This window comes from Sinohyriopsis cumingii, chromosome 19 (assembly GCF_028554795.1).
Source record: "Sinohyriopsis cumingii isolate HCF-2022 chromosome 19, ASM2855479v2, whole genome shotgun sequence".
Taxonomy (NCBI): Eukaryota; Metazoa; Mollusca; class Bivalvia; order Unionida; family Unionidae; genus Sinohyriopsis; species Sinohyriopsis cumingii.
Genome location: NC_142979.1, coordinates 59,578,337 through 59,600,556, shown reverse-complemented (window position 1 = coordinate 59,600,556; position 22,220 = coordinate 59,578,337). Strand labels below are relative to the sequence as shown.

At 34.3% G+C, this 22,220-nt stretch overlaps 1 protein-coding gene across 2 annotated transcripts in view; it reads right to left on the bottom strand.

Annotated features, from left to right (window-relative positions):
* Positions 1-20,002, bottom strand: part of LOC149775790 (synergin gamma-like) — a 160,037-nt gene extending 140,035 nt beyond the window's left edge. For both annotated transcript variants that reach the window (XM_089943378.1, XM_089943379.1), the window contains exons 1-3: positions 19,978-20,002; positions 9,240-9,268; positions 8,510-8,628 (exon numbers count right to left, since the gene is read on the bottom strand). In XM_089943378.1, the coding sequence (XP_089799504.1) occupies positions 8,510-8,628; positions 9,240-9,268; positions 19,978-19,988 (159 nt within the window). In that variant the 5' untranslated portion in view covers positions 19,989-20,002. The remainder of the gene's footprint in view (positions 1-8,509; positions 8,629-9,239; positions 9,269-19,977) is intronic.
* Positions 20,003-22,220: the final 2,218 nt, after the last annotated feature.

Sequence of the window (22,220 nt, the reverse complement as noted above, 5' to 3'; positions counted from 1 at the left end):
CCCGTTAGTAAGGAAATTACACATATATATGAGTTATATGAGCACAAAAGACTTGCAAGTAAAATTAAGTATAGTGCAAACAGACTGTGAAGTCGCTTAGGCTCCACGTGCAAGTACCCAATGTGTGAAGCTGACATACTGTGACTAATCTGAAGAGGTAGAACTCTGTCATGAAAGAAAGAGAGAAAACGTTGGAAATATAGATGGAATATACTTTCCTTAGAAGTGAAAGAACTCCTTCAACTTGATGTGACATCTTTCACATAGCTTTGGCTTTGCGAGGTCTCTCATGAAGAAAGCATGCTTCTTGAGACCAGAAGAAGTATCGACATATCTTTACTCCGTGCCGCCAAGTCAAATATGTAAGGGTGATCACTCTGCCTGACCACCAATGGGTCGGCAGACAACTTTTAGCTCTCTGAAGCTAAAAGTAGTATCTGGGAGGGCTGGATTTGTGAGGTAGTGGTAGTTCTCCCAAGGTATTAATTGAGGAATGTACTCGAAGAAGAAATGAATATACTTTGTGTATTGTATACTTTGATCTTGTTTGGAAGGTGTATCCTTCTGGATTGTCATCCAGTGAACAGGCTACATTTAATTCTGATCAGCTGTGATGACTTGATACTAGTCTATTTCAATCCAGGGTAAACAATTATCACCAATAATCTATTTCAGTCCAAGGCAAACAATTATCACCAATAATCTATTTCAGTCCAAGGCAAACAATTATCACCAATAATCTATTTCAGTCCAGGGCAAACAATTATCACCAATAATCTACTTCAGTCCAGAGTAAACAATTATCACCAATAATCTAGTTCAGTCCAAGGCAAACAATTATCACCAATAATCTATTTCAGTCCAGGGCAAACAATTATCACTAATCAGAAATGAATATAGCAATTCACTACTAGACATACAAGAAATGTACACCCCCAAAACTGTATCCAAGAAGACAAGTCATGAAACTGTGGAGAAACTTTCAAGTAAAAGTATGTTTACATCATGTAATTTATTCAGTGTACTGGAAAAGTCACTGAATTACAATTCACACCAATGTAGTAGACTCCACTTATGTACATATTGGCTATTTGCTTCATTTTCTTTCAATTATTTGCATATTGTTTATTTGCATAATGTACATATATGCATTGGGTATTTTTGTCCATAAATTGCTTTAACTGCAAAATCTGAGATGATCAAAAACTTAATGGAACAACTGACCCACACCTGACTAGAAGAATTCACATGCACATAGCATAGGAAGCCAGTACAGTCACCGACTTTTGACACAGCACAACTAAAATAATAATTATAAAGGACAGATTAGCATGCCAAACGCCAATCAATACACTGATGAACTTCAATCTAATTAGTTTATTATCCACATTTCCAAATTTCTAACACAGCTACCAGGCATATACAATCTCAGATTGAAAAGAGTCAAAACAAATTTCTGTCATCATTATCACTACCCAAACATGAGAATGGGTATGGTAAGAGGAAACGTGATGATTTATCACTTGGTGCTAAAGCAAAGTCAAGTTACTGAAGCAGAATATTTCAAAGAATGAAATAGCTAAGAGAATGTCCATAATCTTAAATTTCTCAGATTTCAACTAAAAAATCTAAGATTATGATGAAACAATGGTTGTTGTTGTTGTAGGGTTTAACACCATTTTTTTTAGCACAAGATAGGCTATACATGGCAGCCAGTATAACTGGTAGAGGAAGAACCCTGGAAAACCCCGGGAAGAACCACTGACCCACGAGAAGCTACTGGCAAGATTTCTCACATACCCACATTAGCCAAGCCTGAGGCTCAAACCCACGCAGACAGAGGTGAGATGGCAGTGATCCGGAACAGTGAGCACTTTAGACCACTTGGCCACTCGGGGCCCCGATGAAATACTGGCAGGCAAATGCATGGACTGGAAATGATGAAGATAAGGATAATGCTTGAGAGAATGGTTTACAAGTACTTATCAAGATGGAAGGAATGTAACTGTTTACAAGCACTATTACAGAGAAATGAAAGATGCTGATTTTCCTGCTGTGTTAGAGTGGGTGACTATTGGTATGCCCATAATTCTAAGGACTACCAAACAAGAAACATTTACAACTAGCATTTAATGTCATTCCCTACCAGACTGATCACTGGTACTAAAAACTGAGCAAACACTTTCTGGTAGTAAAAACGACTAAGGACAGAGTAACTGCTTGTACCTGTAAGTTGCAACATGACTGGAATGGACAAACATGAAGTTTTAGTGACTGGAAAAAGTAAACAAACCAACTGTTTTCTTGTTGTAGCTTCACTGCCAGCCAGTGCTATATGAAAACAGTTGAAATTCATGGATGACTGGCAATAGTGTTGGTCACTGATAGATACTTGTCATTGGTATGGCTAGCAATATTGTTGGTCACTGATAGACACTTGTCACTGTTATGACTGGCAATATTCTTAGTCACTGCTAGATACTTGTCACTGTTATGACTGGCAATATTCTTAGTCACTGATAGATACTTGTCACTGTTATGACTGGCAATATTCTTAGTCACTGATAGATACTTGTCACTGTTATGACTGGCAATATTCTTAGTCACTGACAGATACTTGTCACTGTTACAACTGGCAATATTCTTAGTCACTGATAGACACTTGTCACTGTTATGACTGGCAATATTCTTAGTCACTGATAGATACTTGTCACTGTTATGACTGGCAATATTCTTAGTCACTGATAGATACTTGTCACTGTTATGACTGGCAATATTCTTAGTCACTGATAGATACTTGTCACTGTTATGACTGGCAATATTCTTAGTCATTGATAGATACTTGTCACTGGTTAGACTCATCTATTTATCCACCTGTCATACTGAAGGTTTTCTCCCCTAATTCTAATCAGTTCCCTTATTTGTACAATCTGGATAATTGCATAAAATTCCATGACAAATGTTCTAAGCAAATAAGTGGAATCTACTGCACCTATAATTATTTACTCAAAAGAGTTATGAAATGTGATTCTCAATGCCAGGTTCATAACTGTTCCATCTACAATCAACAACAGCAAACAAGAACATAAACTGAATTATGCAATTGTTGCAAAATTTCTTTTGTCATTAGTATTGCCTGATGAGAGCATTTGTCATGGTAGTGAACAAGATTTCATCATTGTGCAAGAATTTATTTTACTTATGAAAATTACTGATGTATAAATATGTAATTTATTCTGAATCCCTATTCAGTAATGTATATTTATAAATTTTGTAAAAGAATTTTATGGCTGTAAATTGTAGTGAATATATATTACTGTATTGGGTGTACATGCATAAGGTCTATTTTAAGATGTTATGAGTGTAAAAATTGCATAGGATCTATAAATAGATGCTTACATATACATTTATAGTTACTAATAATAAAATTATAAGTAAACATGCTTAGAAGTTTTGGGCTTTTTCCCATTAGACAGACTGGTCAAATAGTATCTTAGAAGAATTAAGTTAATTCCCATTTTATGGGTCAAATCATGTCAGCTCTCTTATGATGTTGGAAATGTGCATTTGTAACTAAGGAGTAGTTATAATATATGTGTTTTAGCCTTTCTTATATGTACATAAGTACCTCATACTGGGCAGCGTTCTCATTCTTATTTCTTGTCTTCTTGCTTTAATGTCAGGTCTGCAGATGTATTTTATGTTGTATTTAGATATTATTTGAGGAAAAATATTTCCTTGGATTATTCATTGGAAACAAAAAGTGCCCACTGGACAATAATATTATTTTGAACTACGGTGAATTATTCACAGAGTTCTAGACAACACCTTCTTGACACATCAGGACTGTTGGCATGTCAACATATTTGCGGATATGAAATTTAAATTAAACTTTTCATTCTTTTGGACTTCAACAGAACTTTTTCAGGATCATTTTGGATTTGGTTCATGATGATATAAGTTTCTCTTTAATTTTTATTTTAGAACATTAATAATTAAATTGTTTGTCAAGTTTTACAAAAGCTGTTGGTTTTTCTTCTGTTACTTATTTTATGACCACAGGGGCTCGTCCGGGATATGAATTTCAGAAATATTTCTGAGAAATTTAAATTCATTTTATTTAAGACATTTCTTTCTCCCTGGTCTTCTGATTTTACATTGTGAAACCAATAAGCTTTCACAATGTCATCTAGGGTGGAGAATTTTGTTTCCAATCTGACCCAGGAAGGGTTTGAGTGTTTAAGGAAAGATGAGTTGCTGGAGCTTGCGAACTGCTATTCTCTTTCGGACATAAACTCGTTTTGTTAAAATAAGAAATCACATATATTTTGGTCAAGTATCTGTTGGAAAAGGAAATGTTTGATGCAAATGCTTTAGGATTACTAAGTCTCTAGCTCCGAAATCAAATTAAAAGAATTTAAATTAACAAACCAGACAGAAATTGAACTAAGAAAATGTCAGAAGAAAAAGAATTGGAAAGGAAAATGCAAATGCAGGAAAAAGAAAAAGAGAGACAAATGCAAACACCTGTCGAACAGTTGTTCTTTTCCCTAGCAAACTCAACATGAGTTTGGCTGTTATCTTTTTTGCAACCCCGAAACCTGTCAGTATGCCTCAGGTACCAGCTCATAACCCTGCAAGATACATTCCATGACCAAACCACAATCAGCGCTTGCTTCTACTTACAGTGAAGTATAAATTCGCTATCTTTGCCAAAAAGTACACTCTCTACTAACAAAATTCAGTGATATCTTTGCCATACTTCAAAATCCTCTTCAGGTTAGATATTATGGTTCTTATAAAGTTAAAAAGAAAGTGATTTAAATTATATCAACATTCCTGTGAGGCAGAAACAGAAATAACTCCATCACCAGTCATATAAATATGTTAAAAGAGTATGTTGAATGAGACAACCATGAAAATCATTCAGTAAATGTAGTTTCCTGTCTCACAAATGACAATTCAATGATGATGTACAACTGGACCATAGTGACTTTGGTTCTACCAGTCTTCAGAATTCAAAAATATTAAAGAATCTGGACGATAAACTCACACATCTACAGCCACAGGAAAATAATGGGTTGAAGAAGCTGATATGTGAACATGAGCATTTGTTTCGAATAAACAAAAACTACCATGATGTTGAAGTTGTAGATTCTAAGCCTTTAAAAAGCATCCTTACACAATGAATCCTCTCAGGCATGAATGTTTGAAAAAGGAAACTGAATATTTTTTGGAGAATGACTTTATGACAGGATTGGAAATGCAAAATATGTCACCAGGTTCGACCTATTAAAAAAATTCTGGCAGATTCCACTTACAGACGGAGCAAAAGAAATTTCGGCCTTTGCTACTCCAGATGGACTATACCGATATAAAGTGATGCCATTTTGTATGAAAATTCTCATCCAACATTCCAGTGCTTAATGAAAATGATAACATCTGGTATAGACGTCCATGATGCATACATCAATAACATCATTCTATACAATAATTCCTGGAAAGATCAATTAGAAACTAACTGAAAATTCTTTGCTTCAGTGAGGCAAATTGGACAATTAATTAAAAGTGAGATTTGCAGAGCTTCCATTATATTTTAGGACATGGTCAAGACTGAAGAAGCTAAGGTTAAAGCTAACTCTGAATTCCCTCTGCCTATCAGTAAAAAGCAACTGATGCGATTTTTTGGTATGGCTGGAAATTATCAGAAACTCTGCTCAAATTTTTCCATAACTGCTTAGCCCCTGACCAATTTATTGAGCAAGAAAACCAAGTATTATTGGTCTGACAAATGTCAGGTGGCATTTAATAAATTAAAGGCCATACTTAAAAGTGCACCAGTTCTTTCAGCGCCAGATTACAACCAATCATTTAAGATGTTTGTTGATGTAAGTGATGTAGGGGTTGGTGACATATCAGATCAGGAAGATAAAAATGGCAATGGATCATCTAGTGTGCTATTTCTCTAAAAATATTAAATAAACACCAGAGAAATTATTTTTCAATCAAGGAGTGCTTAGCTTTAATTTTGGCTTTACAATACTTTGAAGTGTATATTAATTCAGCTCATTCTCAGATGATTGTATTCCGTGATCACAACCCCTTTACTTTCATTAACAAAGTAAAAACAAAAATTAGCATTTGTTGAGATGGAGTTTGATGTTGCAAGAATACAATATCGACATTCTGTACATCAAATGAAAATTTAATTGCTGATGCACTTTCACTTGTATGCAAGGTCTTTATTGCTTTATTTTGTATATAATAATATTAACAACAAGGACTTTGTATAGCGCCTAATCTTTAGAAGCTCTAAGCGCTTTACAACATTAGACAACACCTATGACATAAAAAAAACATATATAATGATATAATTACAAAAAAAAACAATGAAATTAGAAAACAAAAACATGCTGAAAATATTTAAGGTAGGAAATATTATTAAGTATTTTTAAGTTTGTTCTTGCAGTCAAAATAGGCGAGTTTTAAGAGCACTCTTGAATGGGATCACTGTGGCTTATTGTCCAAGTTCAGTGGGCAATTCATTCCATGTTGCTGGGCCCTGGTATGCAAAAGAATGTTGTCCATATGACTTTGTTTTCATAGTGGGAATAATATGTATATGATTGTCAGAAGAGGAGCATAAGTAACTTGCTGGTGTGTACAAATGGGTGAGGTTGGATAGGTATGTTGGACTGGAGTTCATCAGTGAAACGTAAAACAGAGAACAAATTTTGTGTTTGATTCTGGATTGAATGGATGGCCAGTGTAGGTTACAGAGCTGGGGTTAGGTGTGCTCTGATCGTGGTACTCTAAGGATGATCTGAGCAGCTGTGTTTTGAACTTTTTGAAGTTTCTGGAGTATATACTGAGATGAACCAGACAGATTTGAGTTACAACAGTCCAGTCTTGAAAGTACTAATGAACACACAAGTGTTTTAGTGGCATCAACTGAAAGATATTTGCGAATGGAGCTGATGTGTCTCAGTTCAAGATATGCAGCCTTGAATAAATTCACGACATTTTGGTGCAATGTGAGAGTACTGTCCAGAGTAACACCTAGGTTTTGTACTGACTGTGTGAATTTAATGTTGGTTGTGTTTATTGTTTGAGGTAAAGGATGTGAATGAGAAAGTCTTTGTTTTGATCAGAACAGAATGGCTTCAGTTTTATCATCATTCATCTGTAGCTATTTATTTTTGTACATTCATTTAACACCTTCCTGTAAAATTTCATTGTTATTATCATTTTTGTATTTGATTAATATGGAAAAAGAAAGCTTTATTTCATAAATATTTTTCTTATGATGGACAAGTTATGTATATCTATCATTTTTGGATAGGTTAAATCATGTGAGTTCTCTTACAATGTTGGAAATTTGCGATTTGTCATGATGGAGTAGTGATAATATACGTGTTTTAGCCTTTTAGCATGTATGTATTAAGTACTTCATACTGGGCAGTGTTCTCATTCTTATGTCTTGTCTTCTTGCTTTAATTTCAGGTCTGCAGATGTATTTTATGTTGTATTTAGATATTATTTAAGAGGAAACACATTTGTTTGGATTATTCAATGGAAATAAAAAGTGCTCACTGGACTATAATATTAACTTGGAACTACTGTGAATTATTCAAAGGAGTTATGGATAACACCATTCTCACACATCAGAACTGTTGGCAGACCAATATATTTGCAGATCTGAAATTTATATGGAACTTTTCATTCTTCTGGACTTGAATAGAACTTTTCTTGAATTATACTGGATTCAGTTCTTAATACTGTAAGTTCCCTTAAATTTTCATTTAAAACATTGATAATTAAATTGTTTATTAACTTTTACAAAAGTTGTTGCTTTGGCTTTTTCTGTTACTTGGTTAATGACCACAGAGTCATAACACAATTCAACTTTACTATAAATCCAAAATAATAAAGCCAGTTTTAAAATGCTTTCAGGCATACAATCTTTTTATAGGTAACTGTTTTTAAATACTGAAATTTCACAATCTCAACATAGTTTTGGGTCTTATTTGTGATGGTAAGAAACCACATCATGCCAGTAGCAGGCAAATCCCCATAAAAATGGACATGTGACCAAGTCCACTTGCAGTTCTGTCATTGTATCTGAGAACATGTCATGCCAACAGCAGACAAACAAACCTCAACAAAGATGGCCACATGACCAAGTTCCATTGCAATTTTGTCAAACTTATATTAAGAAGTTAAGAGACCATGTCATGCCAGCAGCAGACAAATCTCCATAAAGATGGACATGTGACCAAGTCAAACTTAGGTATATTAGAGACCATGTCAGGTTAGTACCAGATAAATCTCCACAAAAATGGACATAAGACCAAGTTCTCTTGCTGATATTTGTTTTAATAAGTAAATAGCATTTTTGTTAAGGTAAATATGTACAAACTCATAGTTAATGTGATCTCTTTGCACATATAATATTTATGACATTGATAATGCTAACTGTAAATTAGACTGTATAATTGATATCACTTACTGGTTGTATTCCTGCAGGTCCCATCATCTGTTGCTGTGACATCATTGGCTGCTGCATCATGGAATATAATTGTATGCCAGGGGGAATGAACTGAGAAGCCCCTTGCATCATTCCAAACACTGTACAAGGAAAATAAATCTTGAGCAAGAATAACTAGAAATGCTTACCATCACAAATCCCACTGCTTTTCACCACATATTTATACTGCACATTGGCATACTCACAAACAAATGGAATCAATAGATTTAATAATCAACTAGATATTTTTTTTTTTTTAGTATCTCCCCTACATGCTGGTGTTTCACAATCTGGACCTATACTCCATAATTGTATGGGTTCCACAATGATGTCTCCAACAGTTGTTTCGTACATATTAATAGTAACGGTAAAAAAATCATTAGTTTGAACCTGGCCAAGTCATAAAAAGACTTATAAATATGGTACACGCAGCTGCCTCAATTGGCACTTAGCATTAAGAGGTTAGTGTTAGGACTGGTCAGCCTGATGTCAGGATAATGTGACTGGGTGGGACATCATGCTACATGTCTGCAGCAATGATACCCCAGGGCTAGACATTACTATAAACTGCCAGACTGCAGCAATATGACTAAAATTGTTAAAGTTACATTAAAAATCTAAATCACATACACACACACTACATTAAAATGAGAAAGGAACAAAGCAGCAAGAAGTAATGATTATGGCACTCTGCATGTTGTGAGGTTATTACCTGGTGGTTGCACAGGATATCTTGGATTCCTACAACAACAAAAAATAATTTCATATAAGTTTTGCATATGACAGAACTGTTTTTTTTAGGTCTCCATTAAACTAACACCTTCAATAAATCTGAATCTTCCTGATTTTTTTTCACTCCAAGGATACCATAGCAAGAGCCTATGCTTAAATCAGTTGTTTTACAGTGAATTCACACCTATTAAGGTGTATTATCAACAGCATTTATTGAAACAAAAGTTTGGTAGATATATTTCCATAGAAGACCACATTAACTTCCCCTGTATGATCTTAAAGGTTCACCTCCCACAATGCAACAAATCTCCAAAGTGAATGCCTTGAAAATTCTGTGGTAAGCAGAAATTTGTTGTAAATGAGAACTGAGTTATGCCTCGGACAAAGCAGATTCCTATCAATCTAACTGATTTTTATCTGAATGGTTAATGGTTGTCTGGAATTAATTTCTATTGTTACTGGACTCCTAGCAGTGGTTTTACTACCTCTGCTGGAATAAACAAAAGTATGAGTGAAGTCAACAGGAAGGCAATTGTTTTATAAAACAAGGTAAGTTCAGATAATTAGTGGGTATTAGTGGGTATATACAGTAGAATAAATATAATGCTGTACATATATTTAAGTTGTAGGGTAAATAATTGTAGACTATGTATTTATATTTCTCAGAATTACCCCAACCCCCCCCAAAAAAAACCTTTCCTTCTATCATCCTATTTTGATGATTCAAGTAGTTCCCTCCAACCTCATTTTACCTAGTTAAGATATAGTTTTAATTATTTTTTAAAGTTAGAGTTTGAAAACTTCCTGTCAGACAATGATAAAAAACAACTTTCATTTTTGCTGTTACTATAGACCCACATTTCCCACCATGGCAATTAATCTAATGATAAAACTGCCTTGCTTTCTAATTTCACACTGCTGTTACTATAGACCCACTTTTCCCACCATGGCAATTAATCTAATGATAAAAACTGCCTTGCTTTCTAATTTTACACTGCTGTTACTATAGACCCACATTTCCCACCATGGCAATTAATCTAATGATAAAAAACTGCCTTGCTTTCTAATTTTACACTGCTGTTACTATAGACCCACATTTCCCACCATGGCAATTAATCTAATGATAAAAAACTGCCTTGCTTTCTAATTTTACACTGCTGTTACTATAGACCCACATTTCCCACCATGGCAATTAATCTAATGATAAAAACTGCCTTGCTTTCTAATTTTACACTGCTGTTACTATAGACCCACATTTCCCACCATGGCAATTAATCTAATGATAAAAAACTGCCTTGCTTTCTAATTTTACACTGCTGTTACTATAGACCCACATTTCCCACCATGGCAATTAATCTAATGATAAAAAACGGCCTTGCTTTCTAATTTTACACTGCTGTTACTACAGACCCACATTTCCCACCATGGCAATTAATCTAATGATAAAAAACTGCCTTGCTTTCTAATTTTACACTGCTGTTACTATAGACCCACATTTCCCACCATGGCAATTAATCTAATGATAAAAAACTGCCTTGCTTTCTAATTTTACACTGCTGTTACTATAGACCCACATTTCCCACCATGGCAATTAATCTAATGATAAAAACTGCCTTGCTTTCTAATTTTACACTGCTGTTACTATAGACCCACATTTCCCACCATGGCAATTAATCTAATGATAAAAACTGCCTTGCTTTCTAATTTTACACTGCTGAGTTACCCTGACAGTGTTACTGGAGTACAGAGAGTACAAACAAGGAAAGTAACAATTACAAATCAATTCAAATGTAACACCTTTTTCTCAATAATGCTTTCCTCACCAATCAAAAGTCAATTATTTGCATGTAAAGAGTTATCGCTAATGATATACATGTACTCTGGTAACTTAATATAAAAGAAGTGAGAAACTTTTTTGTGGCTAGATGCACCTAAACATATGCTGCGGACAGAAGGTGACATTATGTTCATAACTTTAATATGGGACATTTGTTGGAGGAAAATCAGAATGGCAACTATGAACAGTTGACCATTATAAAAATGAAAGGATTTTGTTTTATTCATTGTTTTCGATAAACCAATAAAACTGAATGCCATTTTAATGAAATTACCAATAACTTAAGTATCACCTCCATGTATGAGTTTGTCAATGAAATTTCTTATATCTTGCCAAATTCAGAAAAATTTTAATCTCCTTGAGCCTCTTGTGGAAATGCTGCTACAATGCATACGAATGTGCAAAAAGTCTTTGCTAAGGTAATTTCACTTTCCACTTAAGTTGTTCAAAGTTATACACTGAGACAATATTTATGTCTTTATTGGGGTTTTTTTATTATAAAGATTATAAAATAATCATTTTCTAAACAAAAGTTGTAACTATGTATCAAGTCAAGAGAGAATGCATCTGCAACACATGTATGTATGTATCTATGTATGTATGTACGTATGTATGTACATACGTATGTATGTATGTATGTATGTATGTATGTAATTGTATGTATGTATGTATGTACGTATGTATGTATGTGTTTAGTTTTCACATTATACCATATATGTCTCTGTATGCTGTATTTTGACACTCATCAATCAAGCATATTATACAATGCTTGTTCTATGTATGTGTTCATTTTGTACATGATTAGAATGATGAGAAATCTTCATTATGCCTAACTTGGACTACACTGGATGGTCTGTGATCCAGACAGGTGTTGTAGAACTCCATTTTGATGACTTAGATTCAAATTTGCTGAATTCAAAATCTGATTTGGTGATTTCAAATTCCACTTTGATTTTCAGAGTCATATGCATTTAGGTGTTGCTACAACTCTCCATGGATTTAAATTTGGCAGTGTCCATTCATACAACTGACATGTACACACTATAGCAAAGCCATCTGAACTGTGACTAGCGAATGCACAAGGGACGAGTCACTGATTAAATCAGATTCACTCCATCTGTCATAGCAGACTTAGAAAAATAAAATATGTCTGACAATTTACATGGACATGGCATGTTACGACAATATTAAGTTGACTTGGTATGTTGCAACAATATTCTAACTACATCAGTGAAAGGTTATACTAAAGATAAAGAATATTTGATAATATAGCGATTGCATGGTTCATTTGCAACCATAACTTATAGCCAGCAATAATAAACTTGGATATTTTGAACAAAATCAGCCAAGTCATTGTGGGTAATTTTCTACAAGGTATTATGAATATGACTGATCTTTGTAAATTTGCATTGCTTCTGGGGCTGTAGTAGTAAACGCATAACACTACAGCAGTTTTACATGCAATGACATGCAAAAATGGCACCAAAGTTATTCAAAGGAAAAAAGGAGTATACTTTAAATGTACAATTTTCTGACAGCTTTAATTTTTACATGCAAAAACATGTCATGCTAAGCACGTGACTGCCATGTGAATCAGCCCTGCTCATGCATAAGCTACACAGCTGTGCAAATTGCTTGAAGTAATTTATATACATGACAGTAATGTAAATAGCCTTCTTCAGACCATGTACACCACTATGTACAAATAGTCTTTCCAGATGAGGTACATGGCAGCTTTGCAAACAGTCTTTTCCAGTTAAGCAGTGCTCAAAAATCTGAGAGCCTGATGCCTGGGCCTCTCTAATTTCTGACTAGGCCCGTTGGGCTTGTTGGGAAAAAAATAATCAAATTTGCCAGAGAAAACTTTGATTGTGCTAATTAAATGCTGAAATGTATTTTCAAGATGTTGACATACCTGCCATAACATGGTGCAATCTGATTTAAATCAGATCACCAATGTCCTACATGAACAGGAGATCTGATTTTAATCAAATTGTAACATGGTGTGTCATGATAAACACATGATTTTGTACTCCCAAACCAGCTGGCATGGTTACATTTCACGAAAAAACATTTTTCTGTTATCTTCAAAAATAGAAGCAAAAAATGCACCACTTTCAATATATACCCATGCAGCATGTATAAATGGTAAACAGTCATGATTGGAGCTGATGTATAACCACCCTTTGGGCAATTTAAATAGTGGCAATTAAAAGGCAAAGAGGTCAGGTATAAACCACCATTTTCACATATTACTTAACTGGCTGACAATAGTTAGTGAGATGTGTTTGAAGACTACAGTGGGTGAGCTGTTGTTGTTGTTGTTGTGTGGTTTAATGCCATATTTCAGCACACGATGCGCTATGCATGGCGGCCATTATTAATGGTGGAGGAAGAACCCGGGAAAACCCCGGGAAGAACCACCAACTCACGAGAAGCTACTGGCAAGCTTTCTCACATGCCCACGTTAGCCGAATCCTAGACTCGAACCCAAGCAGACAGAGGTGACAGTGGGTGAGCCCATTTTGCTAATTTTCATAGGTACAATCAGGACAGGGAACAAACCAAGATAGGTAAATCGAAGAGATGATACACACATGTATGAGAATAAAAGTTATTACATATCATTGCTATGAATGAGAATGTTTAAGCCACATGTGTTACATTTTTTGTCAAGTTTGTAAACATATGCAACATTTCTCTGAAGTCACATTATACTGCATATGTAAAAAGCAAAGCATGATCATTTAAACTGTCAGAATAGTCCAACAAAAATAAGTTTCATAACTCCTGGTTAACCGAGTTTTACTAGCAAAACACAAGGGTGGGGGGCATTAACTCTTTGCACATACTACAAACATATCTACATACATCAACATGGTTCTGACCAGGATTTGCTCAGAGAATCCAACACAGAAGTTTGAACACCAGGACTATCCAGTCTCTAGTGAGTGAAGCGATGAACACCAATGAGACTTGCATTACGTTAAACCCCTAACTGAATTTATATTTGAACTGAAGCAATTGCAATGTTGTGTGACAAATAATATTAAAAAGGTGGAAATCTTGGGCATATGGAAATAGGAGTCCTGGATAGTGCAATATCAGTCAGGGTTTGTGACTTTTTTTTAAGTCACCAGCGCTGGGCCTGTGTCCAAATTATTTTTCTTTGAGCACCGAGTTAAGGTACATGGCAGTCATGCCTTTTAGTGATTTCTGACTCCATTTTGGTGAATTAGATTTCATTGTGTTTTTACATATATACTCCTTCAGTTATTAACTTTTCCAAATTCACTTTTCAGGCCTGCCCAAGTCTACTGCCTTAGTGTGCCCTTCTGAAAGGCACTTAGTTCACAATTTCCTCTGCATGATATAGCAACATGTTAATACCTACCAACAAAGCTCCAATCTGATCCAATTTGGCAATTCTTAACACCAACATGTATCCCTAGTTGTTGTTGTTGTAGGGTTTAATGCCATTTTTCAGCACACGATAGGCTATACATGGCGGCCAGTATTAATGGTGGAGGAAGAACCCGGGAAATCCCTGGAAAGAACCACTGACCCTCGAGAAAACATGTTCCTAAATTTACAGCAACAAATCAAAACAAAGGGAATTACCAGAATAAATAAAGAAAATGAAATTACCATGACAAATGAAAAATATTCATATCCATCACAGAATTTGATTGTTTCATAAATGTAGTGAACAATTTTTAACTTAGTACAAATTGTTGACTATCTCAAGGGGTTACCAGGAACACTGAGTGAATTACACACAAAAAATGAAATACATTGAAACACATGCCTTATACATACATATATACATACATACATACATACATACATACATACATACATATATATATATATATCTCTGCCTATTATGCATGTCGAGTAATTCTTATACGTCATTCCTTTAAACACTGTATCATGTATTGTTTTTGGTCAAAGTTCCAATATTTATCAAGAAAGAATGATCATCCTTTAATTAAGGAAAGTGATATTCATAATGGGGACAAAAATATCTCACACATCTATTCTAAATGCATATGAAAATGTGATTTCTAAATGTCAACATCAAGACCCACTCCAAGAATTTCTTGAACTTGTAACCCAGAAAAACCCATTTAATATTTCATTTTTAGAATCATACAAAGAAATACATTAGTTAAAAGATAGAAATATTTACCTTAGAACACTACTGCATCTTAATTCAAGTTTCTAATTTTGCAAAAAGTTGTCCCACACCTACTTTATTGTCTGCTGCCAACTTGCCACTTGAACAGATACTCAAGAAATTCCCAATGTTTTTTTTCTCCATACACATGACGTTATAAACACTACATCCGATTCAGGGGCCCAGAGTGGCTGAGTGGTCTAAAGTGCTCTCCATTACGGATCACTGCCATCTCACCTCTGGCTGCGTGGGTTCAAGTCTCGGATTAGGCTAATGTGGGTATGTGAAAAAGCTTGCCAGTAGCTTCTCGTGGGTCGGTGGTTCTTTCCAGGGTTTTCCCGGGTTCTTCCTCCACCATTAATACTGGCCGCCATGTATAGCCTATCATGTGCTGAAAAATGGTGTTAAACCCTACAACAACAACATCCTATTCATTTTTGTTTCTCAACAACATAATAGCTTCTATTTATAAAATGTTGAACTTTACTAATGTTTTTTACAAGATTGGTTTAGTTTGCTTAATATCTCTTGCCATTTAGTGGCATTGTTACATTGAATTTTGTAAAAACAACTAAAAACCCTGATCTGGTTCTTCGACAAATGCTGAAAGAAAAAGTCCAAACTAATGTGTTTCATTTCCATAGCCATATGCATTAACATTATCTTTTCAAAAGCCATGTGCAGAATGGGCTGACATATTGTGAGTCATGAAAACATACAGGTGGTATCCCAAGTGTCCAAAATTAATATTATTTTGAACAGAATGTTCTGGTGATAGCTGCAGCTTTTCAAATGGTAAACACTGCAGTATTTTGTTTTCAACTGTTGGTATGCACTTTGTGCCAATATTGGTGATGGAAACCTTAGATGCACGGAAAAGCCAGGCAGGTGTGTGTGTATGTATGTATGTATGCATGTATGTATGTATGTATGTATGTCACTGTGGATAAGTACACTGTATTCAGTTACAATTATTCTGTTGCCATTGATTATGTCAAGTTTACCTTGCATGTTCATGTTATAGAATTTTGTATGCAATGTGAGTTTAGAGCTGTTTTTAATCTAAGCAATTCATGACAGTTTTCATGCCCACAGAAAGATCTTGACAATGCATGGTACAGACAATTACCATCCCCATAACACTTAAGAAGGTCAGTTCTACATGTAAACACCTGTATTACCCTGAGGGTGGGATATGTCCCTTTAACAATGTGCCATTTCAGTTTAGTATCTGTAAGCATACCCACCCTTATTTCTAAAAGACAGCAGGAAATAAGGCACACATTCTGTTTATTGAGTTAAGAAAAGAAAACAATAGGATTGAAGTGGCAAAATTCAAGTATGCATTATGAAATAACTGTCAACATGAGGTGTCAATGTTGCACAAGTGACAAAGTTAAAAGTATTCAAAATATTGAAGCAGTTGTTAAAATTTAAGTTCTTCATAAATAATTCTTAATACCAAGAAATAATATGTAGATGATTTAATTTCAGTGTTTGCCACAATGTATGATTCATTAAAATGTATCAGTTACATAAGACTATATATATATCCTTATTTTTTAGATAATAGAAAAGCCATGATATAAATTTAAAAACTAATTTTAGAATTAAAATTTAATCGTAATATAGTTATAGAAAAGTTTATTCAATCATGATTTTTGAGTGAGTTGCACATTAACTGTCATAACAAAATTTCCAAATGAAATTATTGATCGCTGTGGATTTTTACAATGGCAATTTGGCATTACACTGGGTAGAGAAAGTTGATATTTGAAGGAACTATTACTAGTGCAGGGGATATCAAAGTTAGATCGTGTGAATAAGAAGTCATGTCAGTTTCATTCATCTCCTGTATGGATGCTCAACTATGAATGGGACAGAGGAGTAATATACAATAAGTTTTATGCTTAACTTTTTTCACATGACATTTCTTCAAAATTATAATTTAGCATGATGTAAAATTTAACTAAAATAAATCTGAATTCACAGTAATATTTCTACTGTTTCCTGTGTATGAAGGAACACAGTTGTATGGGAAAAATAAGTATTATATAAGAATTTAAATAAAAGACATGACACAGAATACAGAAGATATATACAAAGTTACATAACTGCCTCCAGTTTATTGGACTTGTGTGCCTTTTATTTCCTTTTTTTCCCCCCATGCTTTGTTTATAAATGATGACATTATCACATCTTTGTTTATGTTTGAGGTGTTATGTATATTTAATTTGCTTTGTTTGTTTATTATTTTTATTTTAATTTTTTTTTTTATTTCATTACATGCTACTGTAATGTAACACTGTATGTTGGGCAAGACCTTGTCCAAAACTGCTAAACCTGAACTGACATTTTTATTTTATTCTGTGTAAACAATACATGAATTATTTTCTATGTGTATGGGATTAAAATCAGAGTTATTATTAACTGAAGAAAATAAGTTTATTTGGGTCTAGGTCTAGATTTTGGAATTTCCTAAGTGAGTTCAACATAATCCAGGTTATGGTTTTAATTTTGTAAACATCAAGAACATTCTAGAAGGTTATTTTCCATTAGGTAATTTTTTATATAGAAAATGCTAATTGTGACCCAAGGTCAAAGAGAGAACTATATAATCTTATAACTAATAGGATTTTTCAGTCATGCTTTAAGATCTGGCACTTTTAAACTGTATTATATGTTGTGTCCAGTATTTTAATTTTGGGCTGGAAAATTTTATTTCTTCAAATTTTTTAATTCAGCTGATTATTTTCTCTGGAAATAAAAAAGTACTCTGATTAACTTCTTGGAGGAGGTCATGGGGCGATCCCCAGCTGGGTCATACTCAAGACTTACAAAAATAGTACTAACAGCTGCCTCACTTGGCACTCAGCATTAAGAGGTTAGTGTTAGGACTTGTCGGCCTGGTGTCAGGATAATGTGACTGGGTGGGAAATCATGCTAAATGTCTGCGGCATGATGCCCCAGTGCTAGGCATCACTATAAACTGCCACACTGCAGACATCATAGCAATATGACTGAAAAATTGTTAAAGCTACATTAAAAATCTAAATCACACTCACAAATTCTTGGATAGACATTCACTGGAATTTATAGTGAATTCAAACCTAGAATTATATTACTGTGATTCAACAAAAGACTGTTGGCAATTCAACACTCAACAGGCTACCAGCGACACATCATCTCTATCAATTTTTGGATATATTCTGGACTTGTACTAAATTCTATTCAGGACTTGTATCTGTAATTCTTGGATTCTTCTGTGATTTAATTGCAATACCATAATTTCTTTTTCCTCATTTTTGCTTTTGTATTCTAGTGAAATAAATTATTTGTCGAATTTTACAAAGTTTGTTGCCTTTCACTCTTTCTGTTACTTATTTTAAGAGCATAGACTTGTAACAGTAGTACAACTTCCCAACCACAGGCGCATTCCCTCCCTTTGATATCAATGCATGCGACAAAACCTATTTAAAATGGGACCACCCCACTTGCTTGACTGTACCTAAAAATGTCAAATTACATTATCACTCAAACTGCTGTTAATCATTGTTCGAGGAATTTATACAATAATCTTCAATGGAATTTTGATGGACAAGGCATGAAATAAAATGAATAAAAACCATTTAAAGGTATGTGTAATCAAATTCTCTAAAATGACACTTATAGCTGCAAAAAGTGTGTACATGATATATGTGAGTTGTAATGTACTTCCTTTTTGTTCTGGTATATATATATATATATATATATATATATATATATATATATATATATATATATGGACTGCTCTAGCTATGATGTCGTAGCCTCAACTTGATTTTTTGTGGTTGAGGCTACAAACTGATCCCATGTTCAATACTATGTTATTGTCAATCAAGTGGTGAATAATGGCTTCTTGGTGGAATTTCAAAGCTGCGGATAAACCATATTTACTTTTAATGCACAGAATTTCTGACTCAAACCGTTCCATATTTTTACTACGATTTGTTTACGTTTCCAAATAAGGCTTCAATGTCCTTATATGACACACAAACAAACGAGGCTGAGAAAGGAATTAATCAGTATCTGAACTAATATGGCGGACGATCTAAACGAAAATATCGGATAAGAAAAGTAAACGAGACTTTACAACTATTTCTACAATGATTTGCGATACTTCCGGTATTAAATAAGAGGACTACTCAATTTATTTCATCATATGCAAGTAATATGTTCAAAGTGATGATATTAGGCTAAAAGAGTGAATCACACCCGGCTTGCTCAATTGACACATATATGCTCATGTTAGTACCCGGTCCATGAGGTAGGAGTAGAGGTCCTATGGACCGCTCCAACAACCCCATCCCACGTCTAAAAATAAAATAGGTAAAATATCAAATAGACCAGTTCCTTAAGGTTGTCACTATCCATCATTTATCTTCATCAATCTTCTTCTTTCGTCTGCATATATTTTGTCATAATTCAAAACTAGATTACCAGGGTATAAATTTGGCAATGACACTGTCAACTTCATTCAGAACGGACGGGCGGCTGGGTCAAAACAATTAGTGAAAACTTGTGGACATTTTTGGAACAGATAGTACTTCTTTGTTAAAGATTTTGGTGTTCTTTTGACAATGTGTGTACATAAATTAACGTTTCTTTCCAGAAATTTTTTAAAAAACCATTAAAAAATTGTCAACAGTGAGATTAGTCTACCTGTTGTCCATTGTACAGAGCTCTTCAATGTGGAGGTATTTAAAAACAAACCGGTGTTTGTTCAAATAACATAAATATTGTATTTGTCCCAGATATAATCTTTAACAACATCAATTTCCAATAGTGTTTTAGTTGCACCCTGACATATAGTATAAAAACTGCATAACAAAATAAATTTGTTAAAACCGACTTATGTATTAGTACGAAATCAAGCTTGTCAGTTTGACGTGTTCTTAAATATTTCAAGTTTAAATTCATTAGGACCTCACGAATCCTCTAAAATATGAAGTTCATTTCTTTTATTAAATCAAAATTAAAGCAAATAATAATTTGACTCAGTAAAAAGTAAATAAATAAATAAAATGATATAATTATAAATCTCACAATAAAATAATGAAATATATCAGTGGGAGAAAAATTATATCACCACATTAGCGATACCCGTTTATTCGGCACAATGGCAACATGACATTTTGGAATTCATTTCGTTTTCCATTAAGGAGGTATACCTGCCTATTATCATACGATGTAAGACATCGACCCTGATATTTACGTTTGGGGGTCGAGGTCTTACTGCCTAAATAACTACGCTGTGTGGCGTGTTCTGATGTCGACTAACATTGTAAAGAGAATGTGATTTGTGATTTGGATTTTTAACGTAGCTTTAAGTAAATTTCAGTCATATCGCTACGATGTCTGCAATGTGGCAGTTTATAGTGATATCTAGCCCTGGGGCATCATGCTACAGACATGTAGGATCATGTCTCACCCTATCTTATTATTCTGACCCCAAGACGACCAGTCCTAACACCTACCTCTTCATGCTGAGCGCCTAGAGAGGCAGCTACTAGTACCACTGTATAGTCTTTTTATGACTCTACCGGGGCTCGAAACCTTGACCTCCCGCATCCGAGGCTACTAGAGCGCTCATCGTAGCGATAAGTCAACTTTTCATGAATATGTTACACGCTTGGCAGCCCATAGCGGCTCTTTTCTACAAATTAATGTCATAAAGTTTTAGTCAGACTTGACTTACTCTGATGCCTTTTTTCTAATAAATTCAAATTTGGTTGTTTCAACTAAGTCTCAAATTGGTAAATGACGTAATAGATAATAATAAACAACAATAAACAACAGAACGTTTGATATAAAGAAAGGTCATAATAAAGATTGCGCTGATTTACTTTCTAGATTTCCATGTCGTTCTATGAGTTTAAGAGTGCTTCCCACGGAACTTTAGTTTGCTGTCCCTTTGCTTTTTCTTTTGTTACATTTAGGCTCTTTTAAACAGTAACAAGAAAAGAGAGAAGACAACAAGCTTTGGAAAATTGAACAAATAATTTATTTCCCTAGAAAAACAAGGTAAAAAAAGTAGAAAAGAACTAACTATTCTACGAACCAAATCCAAAAATATACCAAGAATAATCCAAGAATTAAAAGATAGAAGTCCTAGAAATAAAATGTCCTAAATGAATCTGAGTTGGAGTCCTGATTTTAAAAAAAAATCCAAGATAGAGGACGATGACGTTTGCAATAGTCAGTATTGTCCTGGTGTGTCAACAGTTCCTTGCTGAACCACAGAAAATAATATTCCAGTTTTGAATTCCGAATAAAATTTCAATAAATGTCTTTGTCCAAAAATTCTGTATGAACACTTAAATATTCCCAGAGAAAAGAAGTAATAATTCCATAAAATAGATTTTCAACTCAAACTGGTCGCAACAAAAAAAAACACCTTTAAGTGTCAATGGTTTATAGCCCAATTGACTAAATTCTCTATAGAAAATAGTTATACAATAATTTAAGACGCAAAACAGATTCACTTATGAGGGTCACATGATTCTGTACTCAGCGAAGGGGATAGCACAATGTTAATGTATCTAACACAAACTTGCACTCAGCGGCACATGTATATCGCCAAATGGCATCGTTAGAATTGTTTTTAGGAAACAAGGTGACAGTGTGTTTAGCTTCAATATCACCTTGTGAACAACTCTGCAAAACCCAAAGATGCGACTGAGGAGAATTGCACACGAAAATCTTCATAAAGCACTAACGTGTTGTGATCGATACTGTGTAAATCCAAGGTTGAAATTTGGGTTGGAACCACTCACCAAAGAGGCGGCGGCACCAGCTCTGGGATCCATTTCAGCAAGTTGTGTCTGCAAAAGAATCCCGCACGATTTGCTGGAATTTAAGCGGATTATGATCTGCGTGATTAGTTACATATTTGACAAACATCA